Source organism: Stegodyphus dumicola, chromosome 1, assembly GCF_044657685.1.
Source record: "Stegodyphus dumicola isolate Sdum_Otavi_A_Nest chromosome 1, ASM4465768v1".
Taxonomy (NCBI): Eukaryota; Metazoa; Arthropoda; class Arachnida; order Araneae; family Eresidae; genus Stegodyphus; species Stegodyphus dumicola.
The window spans coordinates 114,304,790-114,325,202 of NC_140768.1; the positions used below are offsets into that span (position 1 = coordinate 114,304,790).

Below are 20,413 nucleotides of genomic sequence, written 5' to 3' on the forward strand. Positions count from 1 at the left end.
TTGATACTCTTTAGATCATAATTGTTCTTTATTTCATAAATTGCAGTTCATATTTTTAATTTTATAATTTTTGCATGCCATCTTACCAGATTTAAATTGATGATCTATAATCCGAAAGAACCGATAATCAGGAATCGAAGTCCCGACCAGTCCGAATTAAAGACTTTTGACTGTATTATAATTTTATGAATTTAAATTTGCAAATTTATTAAAGTATTTAGTATACTATTTTAAGCTTATTGCTACTGTTTTTACAACATGTTTCTTATTAAAAAAAGTCTTTTTTATAAAGTCTCAAAATTTTCACTAAATTTTTTTTTTGAATTAGATTATTGCAAATTTTACTTTGAAATTATCCTTTTGAAGTTAATGAATCTGATTAATATATACAGTAAAAGTTCAAAATCTGGACTTGTCAGGACTTCGATGATTCCGAATTTGGGATTTTTTCGGATATTAGAGCATCAGTTTAAATCTAGTAAGTTGGCATGTAGAAATTATAAAATTAAAAATATGAAATCGTGATTTATGAAATAATGAAGTATTTATGATCTAAAGGGTATCAAAATTTACAAAGAAAAAGCTTAATATTTATTTGTTTACCTTATTAAACATTTCTTTCAATGTAAGTTGTTTAAGTTGCTTCATTTTTTGTGATAATACTTTCTTTTTAATTCTGAAGACGGACATAATCTCTTGTTAAGTTACATTATTGAAGTCTTGTAACTGCTGTTTCAAGAATTCCGACTTACTTGTCAATCGAAATTTTCTCGTTTTCAGTAACTTCTCTGTCACTTTCTTCATTAACGGTAGAGGTATTTTATGGATCTAGAACCATACTATAAATTTCGCCATTCATTAATTGATTGATGATTGAGAAGCATTGTCATCACAATGAAAAACTTCTTTTATATCATCTCTATTTATTACCGCTTCTCCACATTTCTTTACAAAATCCATTAACCCTTTCCGGCACGCTACCTTTTAAAGTCTGAGTTTTGATGATAAAAAAAAAAAAAAAAAAAAAAAAGGTAGGCAGTCTAATTAGGCCTAGAGGAGAACACAAGTAAAATTTTGTGAAGATAGCACTTGTCGTTTTAATTCTGTGGGTGTGCCCAAAGTGGCACTCTGATTAAATAGAGCTTTGAAAAGAGTGCTGAAACGAGCATTGCTGTCAATGAACTGACCGATGAGATGCGGAGAAACAAAGAATACAGATGCTTAGTTGTCCTAGATTATCGGTGAGCTCGAAGATTTCATTGAAAAATGAGGGTCTTAAAAAACTAAACATTGCTAAAATATATTGACTGGTTTGTGTTGAGCTGCTATCTGCTATAAATAAAGAAGGTTCAGAGTAACTTATAGTAACCTATAAATCCTTTTTCATTCAATTTTTCTGTATATACAGAAGGAAAGTTTTAGGTGTGTCATAAAGGGTTAAATGGAAAATTTCACCTTTGTTTTCCGATATCCGAAAACCTTTAAAATTAGTGGCTATCATCATCAAATTTAGCTGTCCTTCGCTATACATATTTGGCTATTCGTTATGAGCTTGGCGACTAACGACAAGTTGTTCCATTAAATTTTATGTTGCTTCTATTGTGCAGAGCCAATTAAGCCTGAATTGTATTAGTTTAGTTATTTATTATACTTGTCTATTTCTTGCACATGCTTAAGGCTTATCAGAGTTCTGAATAAATAAATTCCCACATATGATTAAGCCTTATTGAGAACTGGCACAAGTTGTCATATTTTGATAAACATGTGGTGATGAAAGAAAAGTTTAATAAATAATGATTCGCCAGGTTGGCGTCGGATCAATGATGTAGCTATGTGGAATGTTTCGGTTACAGATATGTGTCAAGCAGATATGCAGCAACGGAGCCAACTTACTGATCGTACAAATTTATGCTAAAATGATTGTTTCTTCAATAACAAGGTGTTTTATTTCATGTCGAAGTGAAATTAATAAATGGGATTCTCCAGATGTTTTATTATGCGCAGAGGGGGTAATCGAACATGCGTGCGCAAAGCTTATGAGAAAAAACGTTGTTGTTAGTTTTGATGTCCAGATTTTAGATCATTCTGGATAATGGATGTCCGGATTTCGGACTTTGTACTGTACTAATTATGCTATGGCTAATATGCTATATGTGTTCTAAAATCTCCAAACAGCAAGTTAATATTCTAATAATTCCTGATAAATTTGCATGTGACGTATTTTCTTTACGATACAATACTGAATTAAGGTTTTAACCAAGTTTTTTGATTTAAAGGAATAAAATGAGTTGATTTTTAAAGTAAAAAATCATGTAAGTACTCTTGAATTGGTTAAAATAAGTCTATTTTTATTTTAATCAAATGCAATGCATCTGTCATCTCGAAAATGCAATAAATACTTAATCATTGATTTTTTTTTTTTTACTGACTTTGAGCAGCAACTGAAAAGTTATTATTTTAGCACATATATATATTTAAGTATAAAAGTTTTTTTTCCCCCCAACTTCTAATACTGAGTATATTTTTTATGTATAAATTTGGTACAGTAGATGCAGTTTAATGTAGTCACAGTTAATGTTATTGGAATATTGTTATGAATTGCTGAAGTCCCACCATTTTGTATACAAAAACAAGGAAAATATATTGCACATTATTATCAATGAATTGCTTAATATGATTAGAATATTATAGAATGAAGTTTTTAGTCTTAAGTAAACTTTGCAAATAAGTTCAACAATGATTATAGAAATTATCTAGTGAGAAAAAAATATCATCACGTAAAGGATTAATTCAGCAGACCAGCTTGGTTTCAGTATTAGTCAATTATTCAAAATTAGGCAGAAAAACAGCCTTAGCTTGATTGATGTAGATTTTCAATAACTAATTTTGAGGGCTATCAAACATAGGTTCCTCTTCTTTAGGAGCAAAAGACATAGGTAGCTTTTCTTTAGGTGCTTCTTTCTTTTACTTAAAAAAACCAGTTTTTTTTCTCTCTTCTGGAAACCCAATTCTCTGACAACATCTCTGCTAAACTAAGTTTTTTTCCAACCTAATTTTAAATTTTACATTTACTTTTCTAATGAGGGATGCTTCTGAAGTTTTTAAGAATTAACAATACTCTCATGTAATTCCCAGAAACATGAACAATTCAAACTTTTCGTACGTTGGGAGCTTAGCTCTTGGTAGGGCCACTCTAGGCGTGAAGGCCGTTCTAACGTGCCCAGCTAAAGCATAGCAGGTGAAGATCCTTCAGGGGATTACCGTCTCGGTGATCGGGTGTCACAATCCTGGAGCCCCAGAGATCTCTCTTCCTTTCTGCCTCCTCTCCTCTTTACTGCAACTTTTCCCGTTTTCCTTCTCCCATGTGGTTTCCTCTTCTGAGGTTCGGGCTTGTCATAAGAAACTGGAACAGCCTTGTCCCTAGTTCTTCGAGTGGCGAGAAAACTGCCCAAATGTTTGCCGTGCGGGGAGACCCGTGTCACTGGAAAGGAGGGGCTCAACTACCAGGACCCTCCTGCCCCCAACACACTGCTTTGGCCTCTGCTTCAGTTAAACGGGAGGCACATTGTCGTCCTCACGGGTGTCAATCAGCTGGTCACTAGTCCTTATGTCAGTGGCTTGGGGACAAGCTATTGGGAGTACCTGCTTTTGGGAAAGCCGACTGTGGGACTTCAGATTGCGTATAGGTCCGGCTATCCCTGGCGTAGGAATCTGCGTCCCCTTGTTGGGCTCCATGGTGGGTGGGGCGGTCGGACCCGAATCTTTCTCTATTTAAATATGAATGCTATGATACCATCCTGCTCCAACAATGTACCTGATATTACGGCTGTGACTAAAAGACTAAGAAGCGACGTAGAAAGCACTGCATCAGATGTACTTGGTCCACGTTTCTTAATTATAACCAGTTCTGAAGAATGGAAAAAATGTCACCCTTTCTAATAAACAAGCATCTTTTGTCTTCTGTAGGAGAACTGAAAGTTATTAAGAGACTTCGATCTGGAGACCTTTTGATAGAAATCGTGTCTGGAAAGCAGTCTAATAGTCTTTTGAAATTAACTAAATTAGGACAAGCAAACATTGTAGTTAAGCCACATAACACTTTAAATTCGTTCCGAGGAGTAATCTCTGAAATAGACTTACTGTCAGTAACTGAAGAGAAATTTGTTAGATTTGGCAGATCAAAACGTGTGTGGTGCTCGTAGGATCAAAATACGGAAAGAAGGTCAACTCATTCCCACTAAACATGTCATACTTACACTGGTGTGCAAAATTTAAGGACGAGACGCTTTTTTCAATATAACTTTGTACAAAAGCTTTCCAAATCAACACATTTAATACCGTAAGATCCCCAATACGTAAGGACATGAGTAATGTAAGCAACACTTACTAAAAGAGAAATCAGAGGGATAAAAAGAAGCTTTATTGAAAAAGTAACATGAAGCACAATGCGACTAAAGGCCGAAACATCCCTGTGATGGGTGTCCAGCAAGAAACATCTGGTCTTTAATAGGGGATATGATCTACCCTGACTGCTAGGCAGGTTTCACAGCGTCTGCCCATGCTGAGAATGAGGGTGTCAATGAGTTGTCGAGGCATTGATGCCCATTCGTCTTGCAGCGCCAATCAAAGCTCCGGAATCGTTACTGGTGGTAAGGTACGAGCTGCCAAGCGTCTGCCTAGAAAATCCCATACATGCTCGATGGGATTGAGATCCGGAGATCGTGCCGGCCAATCCATACGTTCAATATCCTCACTCTCTAAGAGCTGTTCGGCAGCTACTGTGCGATGACATGGTGCATTGTCGTCCATGAAAAGGAACTGCGGACCATTAGCGCTCTCTAAAAAGACGCACATATGGAAGAAGAATCTCGTTACAATAACGGGTCCCGTTGACTGAACCTGCGTCGAAGATGTGAAGATCTGTACGACTACTAAGCATGATGCCTCCCCAAACGAGAACACCGCCACCTCCATACCTGTCCCTTTCAATGATGTTCGAGGGATGATTGCGGCTTCCCCACTCTCTCCAGATGAGTATGCGATGAGAATCGCTACTCAGACTGAATTTGCTCTCACCTGTAAAGAGTACTCGTCCCCATTCATTGTCTCTCCAATTCCGGTGTTCCCGCCACCACAGAGAACGCCTTCTCCGATGGGCAGGCGTTAGAGGTACACACCGTACAGGGCGTCGTGCAAACAGACCACCACCGTGCAGTCTTCTGGCCACTGTAAAACGCGATATTGGTCATCCAGTCGCCTGTGTCGTGTGTCTAGCGATTGTCGTGTGCCGCCTGTTTCTTCTGGCCTGTAAGGCAATCGGTCATCTGCGGGTGTGGTTCCTCGTGGACGATCACTACTAAACCCCCGAATAGCTGTTCCTGTAGTTTGAAATTGTCTCCAAAGTTGTGAAACGATGCTGTGAGCAATTCCGAACTCTGCAGCCACACTTGTCACACTGCAGCCTTCCTCCAACTTCCCAATGATTCGACCTCGGGTAAAAGCATCCAGATGTCGTCTAACAGATTGATCATTCGCCATTTCTCACTGAGGCAGCAACTCGGTGTGATTTTTAACTGCTATACGGTGTGCAATCTCTTTGCCAGAAATACTGATCTTACACCGACAACATGCTTTATACTACTCAGACACTGCCCCATTACGTCTACCTGCATATCTGCGCATGTGCTGCCGTACATCACCTTACTTAATCTCCTGATTGGTCTTTCTGTCCGCTCTGCCTCTTCGTTCAGCTGATATGCTAATTTTTCGAATTCCTCCTTAATTTTTGCATACCAGTGTACTTTCAAGTCTCCTAACCTGCCTAAAAACATCAAAGCTGGATACCTAAACTATTTAGTCAGGCCATGTATACCGAATCCAATGTGTTGCTCTTAATGTCAGCGCTTTGGATATGGAAAGACCTCTTGCCACAGTAGCCTCACGTGCACTCGATGTTCCATCGTAGGCCATGCTAGTGAAAGCTGCTCTGCTGCCCCCTTGTGTATAAACTGTAAAGGCGAGCATCCAGCTTTTTCAAGATCATGTCTGAAATGGCAGACAGAAAAACAAATTCAAAACATTAAAGTTACACAAAAGATATCATTTGCAGAAGCCAAAAGACTTGTTCTCTCTAATTAGCCAAGACCTAATAAATCTTAATGCATCCACAACAAAATCATTTCGATCAATATGAATGCAAACCACAATAACCGCACAGAAAAAAAGAACTAGCAATGACAGAAGAGCCTAGAAACGAAAAATCAGGGAAAAAAACTTTATGTTGAAAGTAGTAAGCCGGTGACTGCGCCCAAAGGAAAACAGGATGTCCAACACAATAAACATAGAGATGGTGTTAAAGAGAAAAATAAGCAAAAACCCAGGACCCCCAGTCAAAGTTCCATCGAAAACATGAGTTCAGGATGCTTACACGACTCAGACGAAATGGACGTTGAAGAAGAGTTATCCCTTCCGAAACACCTTTTGCAAGTCAAAATACCAATACCGCCAAAACAAGCATCCATAATGGGTATATTTGTTTCGTGGAATTGCTGGAGTTTTCGTCAAAACCTGGATAACATCAAGGATTTAATAAACATGCATCAACCTGCCTTGCCTTGCTAAAACCAAGCAGATATGAAAAGGAGATAACCAAGTAAAAGATTCAAGCAGATACACTTCAGGAGACCTTGCTAAAACCAAGCAGATATGGTAAGATGCAGAGATATACCACAGTAAGAAAGGACAACCCATCTGGGGATCGTGCCTGTGGTGGTGTGGGCCTTATCACCTTCCAAAATCACCCATACATTGCTCTCCCTTTGATGACCTCGCTTCAAGCTGTGGTGGTTCAGATTAATTTACGCTTTTCAATCTCTGTATGCACCATTTATTTACCCTCACATGAGCATATTGATCAGCGAGAGTTGGACAGAATAATAGAGCAGCTCACAGAATCTTTACTGCTTTTAGGTGACTTCAATGTCCATAGTACATTATGGGGAAGTAGGGACACTAATTCAAGGGGCCGGCAGATCGAACAATTAATGGAAGATCACTCTATTTGTCTCCTTAATAATGGAGAATATACTTACTTTCATCAGTCGACTAGAACATTTCGTGCAATTGATCTGGTTTCTTGTTCTCCATCTCTACTACCTCTCTGCTCTTTCAGTGTAGGGAAGAATCTCTACGATAGTGATCACTTCCCAGTCATTGTCACTATTACAGGAAAATCAAAGATCTCAAGACAACCATGCTTATTTTACGATAAAGCTGATTGGGATCTTTTTGAATCTTGTGCTGTGCTGACTGAAGAAATGGTCAACGATGTGAACATTAATACAGCAGTAAAAATGAGCTCTGATACTATGGTACAAGCTGCTCAAATCTGTATTCCGAAGTCTTCGACAAAGTTCCCTAAACCCTGGTGGAACAATGATTGTCATAAAACTTTGAGAGAGCAAAAGAAAGCTTGGTGTATCTTTCGCCGATATCCAACACTGGAAAATCTTCATGCCTTTAAAAAAGCTAAGGCGAATGCAAGAAAAGTGAGGTGGCAAAGTCATAGAAAATCGTAAGTAGCCTACGTGTCCACTATTACCTCCTCAATGTCTAGCAAGCAGGTTTGGGAAAGAGTCCACAAAGCCTCTTGACTATATAATGATTATTCCTTTTCTGTTCTAGAAAAAGATGGGAAAGTTGATAAGCACTAGAGAAGAAATAGCCGGGGCTTTAGGGGATACATTTGCTGCTGTATCTGGCAGTAGCAGTTACTCAAAAGAGTTTCTGCCCGCAAAGATGCTCTTGAAAAGTAATCAAATCCACTTTTCCCATCCTAATGCAGAATCTTATAATAAAGATCTTGCCATGTATGAATTAAATGTAATATCTTGCACTGATATGACTTGCCCTGGTCCTGATGGCATAAGTTATTTGATGATAAAGCACCTGCCCTATGAGTCTGTAGTGGTCCTTCTTGCTCTTTATAATAAGATATGGAAGGAACAAATTTTTCCTACTGCCTGGTGCAGGGCCTTTGTCATTCCTATAGTAAAACCCAGCAAGGACCCAAAAAATCCTTTAAATTATCGCCCCATTGCGCTCACTAGCTGCCTTTGCAAGATTATGGAAAAAATGGTAAATCACCGTCTCACCTACTATCTGGAGACTAATCATTGCCTATCGCCTTACCAAAGTGGTTTCCGTAAGGGAAGATCTTCACTTGGTAATGCCCTGTTTTTAGAAACTGCAGTATGCAATGCATTTATGAAATCATGTGGTTTCAATCTTCTTTGACATGGAAAAGGCGTACGATAGAACTTGGCGGCATGGAACTCTTCCTGACCTTTACAGCACTGGATTGAGAGGTAATCTCCCCATCTTTATTCAAAACTTTTTGAAGGACTGCACTTTCCAAGTCAAGATTAGTTCGTTGCTTTCTCAAGTATTTGTACAAGAAGGTGTACCACAAAGTTCAGTGCTCAGTGTCACTCTTTTCAGCCTGAAAATTAATTCCATTTTAAGAGAACTTCCTCCCACAGTGCATGGTTCCTTATATGTTGATGATCTGATGATCTATTGTCAAGGTCAAGATATGAGATACATTGAGAGACAACTACAAATTGCTCTAAATAGAATCATAAAGTGGTCCAACAACAATGGTTTTAAATTTTCTAGCCAGAAGACAGTCTGTGTGCATTTCTGTCACAAAAGAAATCTACATCCTGATCACGAGCTGCATCTTGATGGCTCTTTGTGCCTCAACGTGGCGGGGGGGGTGTCACTGGGCGGAACGGGCGAAGTACGTCAGGAGCATAGCTCCTGGTAGGGCCACCCTAGGCATGAAGGCCGTTCCAACATGCCCAGCTAAAGCATAGCAGGTGAAGAACCCTCAGGAGATTGCCGTCTTGGTGATCGGGTATCACACTCCTGGGGCCTCAGTGACCTTTCCTCCTCTCTCTTTCTTCTTCTCTTGTCTAGCTCTCTCTCTCCTATTTTTCTTCCTTGTGGTTTCCTCTACTGGCGGTTGGGGCTCACTGTGAGATGCAGCTACTACTCTTAGTTTCTGTTTCACCATGGTGAGAATACCGCCTATGCGTTTGCCGTGCATGGTGACCCGTAAGGTGGGAAAGGAGGATCCTGGCAGTTGAGGGGCGAGGTACTGTCCCCAACACGCTGCTTTGGCCTCTGCTTCTACTTAAAACGGAAGGCACTTAGCTGTCCCCACTAGTGTCAATCGGCTGGCCACTAGTCTTATTGGTCAGTGTCTAGGGGATAAGCTCTCGGAAGTCTCCGCTTTTGGGAAAGCCGACTGTGGGGCTTCAGTTTGCGTATAGGCTCGGCTAGCCCTAACACAGGGATCTGTGTTCCCTTGTTGGGCTCCATGGTGGGTGGGGCGGTCGGGCCCGAAACCTCTCTTTTCAATATGAAAACTTTAACTTCTTCTCCTAACCATATGGATACGAAAAATTCTGGAGCTGCTAAAAGAATTTGTACTTCAACCTTAATTAGCACAAACAAATGTCCAAAGTTCTTAGTTATCACTGGTGAGCTAGAAAATCTATCACCATTCTTCATCCATAAGCATATTGTGGCCTCGGCAAGCAAGCCAAAACACATAAAAAAGCTCCGTTCAGGATCTCTGCTCATCGAGACTACATCTGATGCACAATCTTCCTATCTCCTAAAAATGACCAAAATGGGGGCACATTCTATTACTGTATCCCCACATAAGTCTTTGAACACGTCAAGAGGTGTCATTTCGGAAATAGACTTGATATCAGTCTCTGAGGATGAACTTTCAAAAGAACTCGCCGAGCAAAATGTATGTAGCGTCCGCCGAATAAAAGTCCGTAGAGACGGGCAACTCGTCAACACAAAACATCTTATTCTGACTTTCTCCTCTCCAGAGCTACCGAAAGCCATTAAGGCAGGTTACCTGAATTGCCCCATCAGACCTTACGTGCCGAACCCACTGCGCTGCTTCAAGTGTCAACGGTTTGGCCATGCAAAGGCCGCGTGCCGAGGAAACCTGGCATGTGCTCGCTGTTCTGCAGGTGGTCACGAAAGTCAAGGATTGTGTAGCTGATCCAAAATGTGCAAACTGTCATGCCAATCATCCAGCATACTCACGAAACTGCCCTAAGTGGAAAGAAGAGAAAGAAATACAGCATATTAAGACTACAAGAAAAATCTCCTATCCTGAAGCTAAGAAACTTTTTAGCACGGGTCAGTCAAAAGCAAATGTCTCCTATGCACAAGCCACTAAATCATATCGGTCAATAAGTACACAAACATCGCATAGCACACAGAAGAAGATACCTGAACCAAAAACAAATGACAAAGAAAAAGGTCTTTCTTCTACCTCCTCCCAAACAGACAATAGAAAGTCGAGAAATAAAAACACAAGAAACAGAGAGTTCAAAAAAGAAAATCAAAAGCTCAGAAAAGAGAAGCTCAAGCCGAAGCTCTATTGAATGGACCTTTTCAGACTTTATCGAATCTGAGATGGAAACAGATGGAGGCAGAGATCTCTTGAAAAATGTTCTACCTCACAAAACAAAGAAACAGCATCGAAGCTATAAACATTCCTAATGGCTACTCTCATTTCGTGGAACTGCTGGTGCTTCTATCAGGGTATTGATGGCATTAAGCAACTTATTAATTAATATCGACCTATTTGTATAGCGATACAAGAGACATTCCTCAAACCTGGTAATTTTGCAAAGCTACGTAGATACTCGATGACAAGAAAGGATAAGACATTCAGTGAACGCGCAAGTGGTGGTGTCTGTCTACTCACCTCAATTAATTGCCCTTCGAGTGCTCTCCCTTTGGATACTCCTCTTCAAGCAGTTGCAGTACAGTTGAGCATTCGAACACTGACTACTGTCTGCAGTATTTACATCCCGCCTAATGAGAACATTAATTTAAAGAGATTTAGAGGATCTAATTGCCCAACTACCAACTTCCGTTTATTCTAGTCGGTGATTTCAATGGACACAATCCCTTGTGGGGTAGTAAAGACACAAACCCATGAGGAAAGCAAATTGAACAGCTACTCCACGACCACTGTCTCTGTATCCTTAACAACGCAGAAAGCACTTATTTTCATCAGCCAACAAGGACCTTTCATTCCATTGACCTTGCTATTGTTTCTCCACAGCTTTTGCCTTTTTGTTTCTTTAATGTCGAGAATTATCTATATAATAGCGATCATTTTCCTATTATCATAAGCATTACAGGAAATAGGAGTGTGTTTATACCTGGAACACCACGCTTTTTGTTGGACAAAGCCGACTGGGACTCTTTCTTACATTATGCTCTTTTTACTGAAGAAATAATAAAGAATGTGCACATTGATCAGGCTGTGAAGATCATTACAGATAAAATTATTCAAGTAGCTGATATATGTATACCAAAAATGTCGGTAAAACAGCCAAAATACCCAAAGCCCTCGTGGAATCCTGAATGCCAGGACGCCATCAGAAAACAAAGGAAAGCTTGGAGCATTTTTTGGCGATATCCTTCAGAATCAAATCTCGTAATATTCAAAAGGGCTAAAGCAAAAGCTCGGCCGGTGCGAAGGAAAGGTCAGAAGAATTCTTGGATCTCGTATGTGTCTTTGATTAGCTCTTCAACTTCGAGTAAGAAGGTGTGAGAGAGAGTCCGGAAAGCGTCCGGTATCTACGAAGAGCGCACACTTTCCATTTTAAAGACAAGTGGTGAAACAAAGTAGGGAAGAAATTGCCAACGCTATTGGACAGAGTTTTTCAGCCGTCTCACACAGTAGTAACTACCATCAAGAATTTCTTTCCACAAAAAAAAAATGCATTGAAAAACAATTAATTAATTTCAACTCTCCCAATACTGAACCATATAATCAGGATTTTACTGTGCTTGAACTGAAAAGAGCTCTGTTGCAGACAAAAAATTCATGTCCTGGTCCAGATGATATTGCCTATCCTATGCTGAAACATCTTCCTTCCAAGTCATTGGCAACCATCCTCTTTCTCTTTAATAGAGTATGGAAGGAACAAGTCTTTCCAGATGCCTGGAAAATAGCTTTTGTCATCCCCATTGTTAAATCGGGAAAAGACCCTACTAATCCGTCGAATTACCGTCCCATCGCCCTAACTAGCTGCCTCTGCAAACTCTTTGAAAAGATGGTTAACACTCGTCTGGTCTATTATTTAGAGACAAATAATTGTATCTCCCCGTATCAGAACGGTTTTAGAAAAGGAAGAGCAACTATCGATAATATCCTACTCTTAGAAACAGGTATCCATAGAGCGTTCGTTAGAAGAAATCATTATGTTTCCATTTTCTTTGATATAGAGAAAGCCTATGATACCACCTGGAGATACGGTATCCTTCGTGACCTATATAACAATGGTTTACGAGAAAACATGCCGATATTCATCAAACATTTCCTACAGGATCGGAAGTTTCGTGTGAAGATAGGCGATACACTTTCTGACATGTTCCATCAAGAAGAGGGTGTTCCGCAAGGAAGTGTATTAAGTGTTATATTATTTAGTATAAAAATTAACTCTATTTTAAAACAACTACCTCCAGAAGTCCAGGGTATGCTCTATGTCTATGACCTACAAGTCAGTTGCCAGGAAGAAGACCTGAAAGACATTGAATGTAAACTGCAGACTTCTCTCAATAGAATTGTTAAATGGTCACAGGAAAATGGTTTTAGATTCTGTACTCAAAAGACTGCGTGTGTACATTTCTGTCGAAAGAAAATTCCTCACCCTGACCCCGAACTTTATCTGCAAGATGTGCTGATTCCTGTAGAAAAAAAAAATAAAATTCCTAGGAATGATATTTGACCATAAGCTTACGTTCCTCTCCCATATTACCTATCTAAAAAAGAGATGTTTAAAAACTATGAATATTCTGAAAGTACTGTCAAATACTTCTTGGGGTGCTGATCGAAGCTCAATGCTTCTTATATATAGAGCTTTCATTCGTTCGAAACTAGATTATGGATCAATCATTTATGGGTCGGCAAGGCCTTCAGTATTAGCCAAACTTGATCCGATACATCACCATGCACTTCGGATATGCACTGGTGCCTTTAGAACTTCTCCAGTGGAAAGCTTATATGTGGAAAGTAACGAGACCTCCTTGCGGTTAAGACGTGAAAATCTTTGTTTTAAGCATTATTTTAAAGTCTTATCACAAACCGAAAATTCTACGCGGTCAAAATTGCTTAATGACCAATACTCCCGTTTATATCAGGCACGACCATCATGTGTCCCATCTTTCGGCTTGCGGATGAGTGCTTTGGTGGAGGAGTATAATTTGTCTAATATAGATATACAGATGGAGGATTTTTTTGGAATTCCTCCCTGGGAGGATTGGAGAATCCATTCTCTGGATACTTTTCGACACTGGAGTAAATCACAAACTAATGAAATCATCTACAAGCAGATATTTTTTCAACATAGAAACAAATATAGGAAATATATCCCTCTATATACAGACGGATCAAAATCCCAGGATCATGTTGGCGCTGCTTTCGTCACAGAAAAAACAATAGTAGGGGTTCGAATACATACAGTTTGCTCTGTGCTTACTTCTGAGCTTACTGCAATCCATCTGGCTTTGACTTACCTTTCAAAACAAAAGTACATAAAATTTATTATCTACACAGATTCCATGAGTACCTTAATGTCATTGAAAAATCACGCTCAATGTACTCATCCAGTTGCAATCAGAATCCTGAAGTTGAATCATTCTTTAAAAATTCGGGGATACCAGATTCTATATTCGTGGATCCCTGGACACGTTGCCATTAAGGGGAATGAATTGACGGATATTGCAGCTAAAACTGCAACCACAATGTACAATGTTCAGATTGCACTAGCAGACATCAAAGGGTTTGTCAAAAGCAAAATCCTCAGCACATGGCAGAAGCAATGGGATGACAAAGTATATAACAAGCTGAGAAATGTAAAACCCACCATTGGATACTGGCCATGTATGGCTAATAGAAAGGAAGATGTCCTCTTGACTCGACTGAGAATTGGCCATTGTCGCCTGACCCATGAGTATCTTCTGAAGGGAGAAGAGAATCCCAGCTGCCCAAATTGCAATGCAGATCTGACAGTCCATCATATCTTGGTGGAATGCCAGAGTTTTAATTATTTTCGCCAAAAACATTTTAATTCTTCAGAACTGGACTTAGGAAATTTAATTGGAAAAGCACATCATCGTAATTTGTTTCTGTTTTTAAAAGATATTGGCTTTTATAATAGACTTTAACCTGTTTTTTAAAAGATATCAGCTCTTATCATAGACTGTAATCTGTCTCTTCTTACCTAAGCTGGAAGTTTTTACAAATGACTAATTGCATTGTTACCATTTGTCTGGTGCAGATAACCTTGACAGGTTTTGTGCCAAATTATAATAATCTAATTTAATCTGATGGCTCTTTGATCTGTGTTGAGCCAGAAGCAAAATTCTTAGGAGTTATCTTTGACAGAAAGCTCACTTTCCTTCCGCATATCCTAAATCTAAAGAAAAAATGTGCTAAAGCTCTCAACATTCTGAAAGTCCTGGCCAATACCTCATGGGGAGCAGAACGTTGTTCTGTGCTCTGCATTTATAGAGCTTTAATCCGTTCCAAACTTGCCTGTGTTATCTATGGATTAGCAAGACCTTCTGTGCTACTGAAATTGGATCCAGTTCACCATCAAGCACTACGGATTTTCTGTGGAGTCTTCAGAACATCTCCAGTCTAAAGTTTATATGTCATCTGTTTTGAACCATCTTTGGAATTCAGACGCAAGCAGTTGTCCATTGATCTTCATTATAAAGTAATGTCACGGGCCGAACGTCCTGTCGGACTCATGACATCTGATCAACACTGGCATCTTTACCAAGCCAATCTTTCATGTATTCCACCTTTTGATCTTCACATTCACTTACTGATTGAAGAATTCAACCTAAATGATCTGCATCCCAAAAACTTTGATCTTTTCGGTATTGCTTCCTGGCAAGAAGTGAACATTCACCTACTTAACAATGATATCCAATATCAACAAATTTTCCTAGAGTGTAGAAGCAGTTATTCTAACTACAAAGTGATTTTTACTGATGGCTCAAAGAATCATGATCATGTTGGGGTAGCTTTTGTTTGTGATAAAGAAATAAAGAGTAGTAAACTTCATAAGGCTGCATCTGTCTTTACTGCGGAAACTTTTGCCATTTTGAATTCCTTAATCTTTATCTCTAGGCAAAATAGCAGAAAGTTCATAATCTATTCTGACACTCTGAGTGCTCTTGAATCAATAAATACAAATACCAGCCACCCTTGGTCCTAGAAATTTTAAAGGCACACCTCCGTTTGAGAAACGCAGGTTACTATATTGCATAGTGCTGAGTGCCTGGACATGCTGGCATCAAAGGCAATGAACTTACCGATATCGTAGCAAAATCTGCTGATATTACCTCAGAAAATGATGTCTCTTTTGCAAACATAATGGAATTACATGAGAGCAAAGATCTTGTCCAGGTGGCAAAAATTCTGGGAATGCCAAACTCTGAACAAATTAAGGCAGGTAAAACCCAATTTGGAGTACTGGGAGTCGAGAGAGAATTGGAAGGAGGATGTACTACTGACTCGCCTACGAATTGGTCATTGCAGACTGACACATCAGTATCTCTTGAAAGGAGATAATGAGCCTATCTGTGGCACTTGCAACATTCCTGTTTCAGTCAATCACATTTTAACCTGCTGTCCTGCTTTTCGTCAGAAACGTGAATTTTATTTTAACTCTACGAATGTTATCTTAACAGATCTCCTTGGAAGAAACCCTCGCATCAACCTCATAAGATTTTTAAAAGACATCTCTTTTTACCATATGATTTGAACTACATTTCATCCTATTCTACCTAATGCTAGAGCATTTCTTAGTCATTTCCCCATGCCTTCATCTCATTGGAAGAAACCCCCACATCAACCTCAAAAGATTTTGAAAAGACATTCTTTTTTACTATATGATTTGAAGTTATTTCCCTTTTATCCTGATCTACCTGTTGCTAGAGTGAATGGACATTTCAAAGTCAATTCTCTATGCCTTCATCAGCATCTCAGGTCCATTTCATGAATTCACTTGATTCAGTGTGTTTTGCATCTTGAATTTTATTCACCATTTGTCTGGCGCATAATAACCCTCGAGGTTTTGTGCCATTAAAAAATCAATCAACCAACCAACCATAAATAACTTTTCAACTTCCTAATTAAAAGGCTGTGAAAGTGCCTATTTATGTTTCTGGTTATCACTTAAATTATTTTACTATTTTGAAGGATATTTTTCTTCATAATTTTATCTTGTTATTTGGAGAATATCATCAAAATAGCTATGGACAAACAGGATCACATAAAGGGACACCACTTATACAGGGTATTTCAAAAAGAATCGCCCAATCTGAAATGCATATGTTATGAAAAATATTGAACCTAGAAATTCAAGATTAATTTTATATTAGATGGCTAATCGTTAAGTTTTTTTATAAACCAAATTAAAGGGGCCCAATTTATCCACATTTGGATGCACGGCATACGTCGATATGGTGATCAAATTCATCTCTAACTTTTGCGAGCATATCTGCATCCACTGCTTCAATGGCTGTTCAGCAAATCTTCTTCAGTTCAGCAAATGTAGTGGGAATGGAAGCACTTATACAGTATCTTTTATATAAACCCCCACAAGTAGAAATTATTACACTGAGAGGTCCGGCTATCTTAGAGGCCAATGATATTTAACTGAATCATTGGGTCCCGAATGGCTGTTGAGGAATGCAATTTTTAAAACATTCTCAACTGTCCAAGCTCCAGTGTGGTGATGTGCCGTCCTGCCATCATTTGAATTGACTTTTAACTGTGCGAAAAGCTGTGGGAATTCAGAAAATTCTGCACATCGTTCTCTATCACCTGTATGAAGAACTTGCAAAAATTGAATTCTGTATGATTTAGAAAATGAATGTCGCTGTAAACTATGCTAGTTAGATGTTGTGAAATGTCGAGTTCTTTACTGGCATGGCCGATTTTCTTTTACACAGACAACCCATGTCTGTTGTTCATATTGTTCATACCATCACTTAATGCTGTGAGCGATAAATTGTTGAACATCAGGATATTGTCGAAGAAAATCATACTGTTACATGGTTGTTATTCGCACTTTGTGAAGCGTAGAATGGAAAAAAATTTGCATCTAGACAAATGCTGAAGTAGTGGTTGAAGGAAGAGTGTTAGCGCTACCTGTCGTTAGTTGCATGAAACTTGAGATTTCCTTCTTTCCATCTATATACTATTTATCAAAATGGATCAAAAGCTGAATAGTTATTATTTTTAAAATCTGATGATTATTATTTAAAATCGGATGATTATTTTTGAAATGCTATGTATTAATAATGGTTTACAAATTTCAGGTGGTGAAGTGGTTCAACCTACTGATCCATCATGTACTCACATCGTGGTTGAAGATGGGAGTTCTGTTAATTGTTCGGAATATGACCATAAAGTTCACATAATAAAAAATGAGGTATGATTAAATCTTATTTTTATGCTTCAAAATTTACAGAGGCCAAAAAAATGTATTTTTTAGTCGCTATTTTTAATTTTAGTGGTTTTGGGCAAGCATACAAATAGAAGCTAAAGCAGAGGAAAGAATCTATGTTTTTCAAAATGTGAGTACTTTTATTTGTTTTTGTGATATATGCTAGTGGTATATTTTATTGTTTTATAATTCTTTTCCTAAATGTTGATGCATATTAATGATTAAATATTGGTTTGCAAAATGTTTCCTTTCAACGCTAATGATTTTGATGCTATCAAATCATATGTGAAGAGCTTAACGAACTTAATTAAGAAAATGGATTTCTTAAAAATGCTGATTTTTCAAATTATCACATGTGTCACAATTGGAAGACATTATAAATGTTTTTAAGTGTACTAAAGAGCTATTAAAAGAGGAACTTAATATATTATTTTGTCAAACTTGTAGTTTTTGTTTTAAACTATTCAAGCTCTTTTGATTCCAAGGATAATTGATGAAATGCTTGGACAAAAATTTATTCAAATTTTATTGTACCTGAAAAACACAAAAAAAAGGGGTGTATATCAAACAGAAATATTTAGTTTAGAATTAAAGCAAATGTTGCATTTTAAAACCTTGCATTGATTTAAAGCAAGACACAGGATATATTTAATATTGGGAAATAATAGCTTGCATTGGTTTAATTTTATCAACCTTTTCAATTAAAAAAAAAAAAAAAAAAAAAAAGAAAATTGTTGTTACACAACATTAACACTTTTTTTGTTGTTTTACTCACAGCATTAGTCCTTTTTTGTTGCTAAAAAAAAAAAAAAAAAAAAAAAAAAAAATTGGCGGTGGCATTTTTTAAAAAATCATTTTTACTTAATATAGTATTTTTATTCATTGCATATAAACTGTTTATAATATTGGAATATTTTACCTGTTTATTAAATTTATGTAATTTTTAAGATTTATAATTTTTTATTAGTTTACATTTAAAAAAATACTGATCATTTTTTTCCAGTATTTCATGTGATAAAGGTGAAAACTGGATTCAGTTTATCAGTGCTAGTTATTTTTTGATTTCCTTTTGAACACATGAATGAATGCTGTCCCAAATTATGATAAAAAGTGAACTAATTGATAAAAAAAATTATGATAAAAAGTGAACTAATTGATAAAAAAAATTACGATAGAAAGTGAACTTAATTTGGACAACAAAACTATTGATTTTTGTTGTCCAAATGAAGGTTTAGTGCCTCATTTCTCCAAGTGGTTGTTTTCGAATTTTCTATTTTTTAGTGGAAAACTATTCCTTTTTCTCAAAATGAAAGTAGAAGTTAGCATTTCTTTACATGTCAGTCATTTAAAGACTTTTAACATTATTAAAATTCAGTAAATTTTTTTTTAATGTTTTTGTCTATTAAAATAAACATTGTTCTTTTGCTTTTAAATTTTTTCTTTTCAACTTTAAAAATACTATGTATTCTGTAATTTTTTTAACACCTCAACTGCCACGTGACCCACAGGTGGATAGTGATAGGTTTGTTTTTGAGGTCTCGTGATCCACTGGTGGGTCATGACAATGTTCACCTACCAATGGCTGCATGTTACCACTGGTGGGTAACCTTTTCTGCAGTTTTATGTAGGAATATAAATTTCTTTGGCCACCAAACCACTCTGCTTGAGTTGGATCCAAATTACAGGCATATATAATTTCATAATGTATTTCTATATTACTCTTAAAAATGTACAAAGTTCTAAAATTTTAGAAATAACATTCATTTTGTTTTCGTACAAAATAGTGTTCAAAATATATGAATGTGTGCTGCAAAGTTCTGAAAAGCTAAGTATTATTCAAAAGTAAATAAAATTGATATAAAATACAATGTTCTGTATATAAAAACCCACAATTATTTTTTCAAACTTATGAATTAAAAATATACTTATGTTTGAGATTTGGAATGATCTAATACAAATGTTACAAATTATGTAAATGCACTAATCAGAACCTGAGTTATGCATGATAACAGCATAGGCACATACATTAGCATATACATGAACCAAATAATAAAAATTCCTGTCTGAAAATAATAGTTAACATATTATCTGATAATGTGATAAATGTTTACTTTTTCTCCTTTTCTTGGCCTACTCGTGCAATTTACCATCATGCTTGTCAGTGATTAACATGCAAAAAATGAGTCTGAGAGGGACTTGTTTCTTCTGCATCTAGAAGCTTGTGTCTGTCCTATAAAATGAGGTATCAGTTATTCTGAAACAAAGTGCAAAACCTAAAAGAAGGTTAAAATAACATTTTCATTCGAGTTTTAAATGAACAAAAATGGCATAGCTTGTGTGACAGATGAACATTTGTGACTTGCAGGTATTAAATTAACAGGAGATAATGTTAAATTCAAATGTAGATATTGTATTCTCAGACTGCATTGCAAAATGAACTACTCGACCTGGAGTAGTTCATTTTGCATTGTATTCTCAGACTAATACAAATTAATTAATTAAATACCTGGATCAGGTATTTAATTATGCTTATTTTAAACATCGGCTAACAAGATGCTAAAGCTGGAATGCAACTTGAGCAGAGCTGAGGATAGTGACAGCAAGATGCAGTTGTCAAAAGCTCTTGTTAAACCTTCAGACAATCGGCTTAAATATACAAAAACCTAATTTGCATTCTTTTGAGGACTATTGAAAGGAGATGTTATATACATAAAATACCTTACAATTTTATAGGGATTTGAAATAGTGTAATATTACAGAACTTAAAAATTGCTGTGGGTATTTTTAGATAATTAATAATATTCCTCGCAAGTAGGAATCAGCCATCTTAAAGATGA

The 20,413-nt window shown here is 37.3% G+C and overlaps 1 protein-coding gene across 2 annotated transcripts in view; it reads left to right on the top strand.

Moving 5' to 3' along the window:
• LOC118180815 (protein ECT2-like) overlaps positions 1-20,413 on the top strand; it is a 115,072-nt gene that overhangs the window by 35,765 nt on the left and 58,894 nt on the right. For both annotated transcript variants that reach the window (XM_035349872.2, XM_035349873.2), the window contains exons 9-10: positions 17,449-17,561; positions 17,644-17,706. In XM_035349872.2, coding sequence (XP_035205763.1) covers positions 17,449-17,561; positions 17,644-17,706 — 176 coding nt within the window. The remainder of the gene's footprint in view (positions 1-17,448; positions 17,562-17,643; positions 17,707-20,413) is intronic.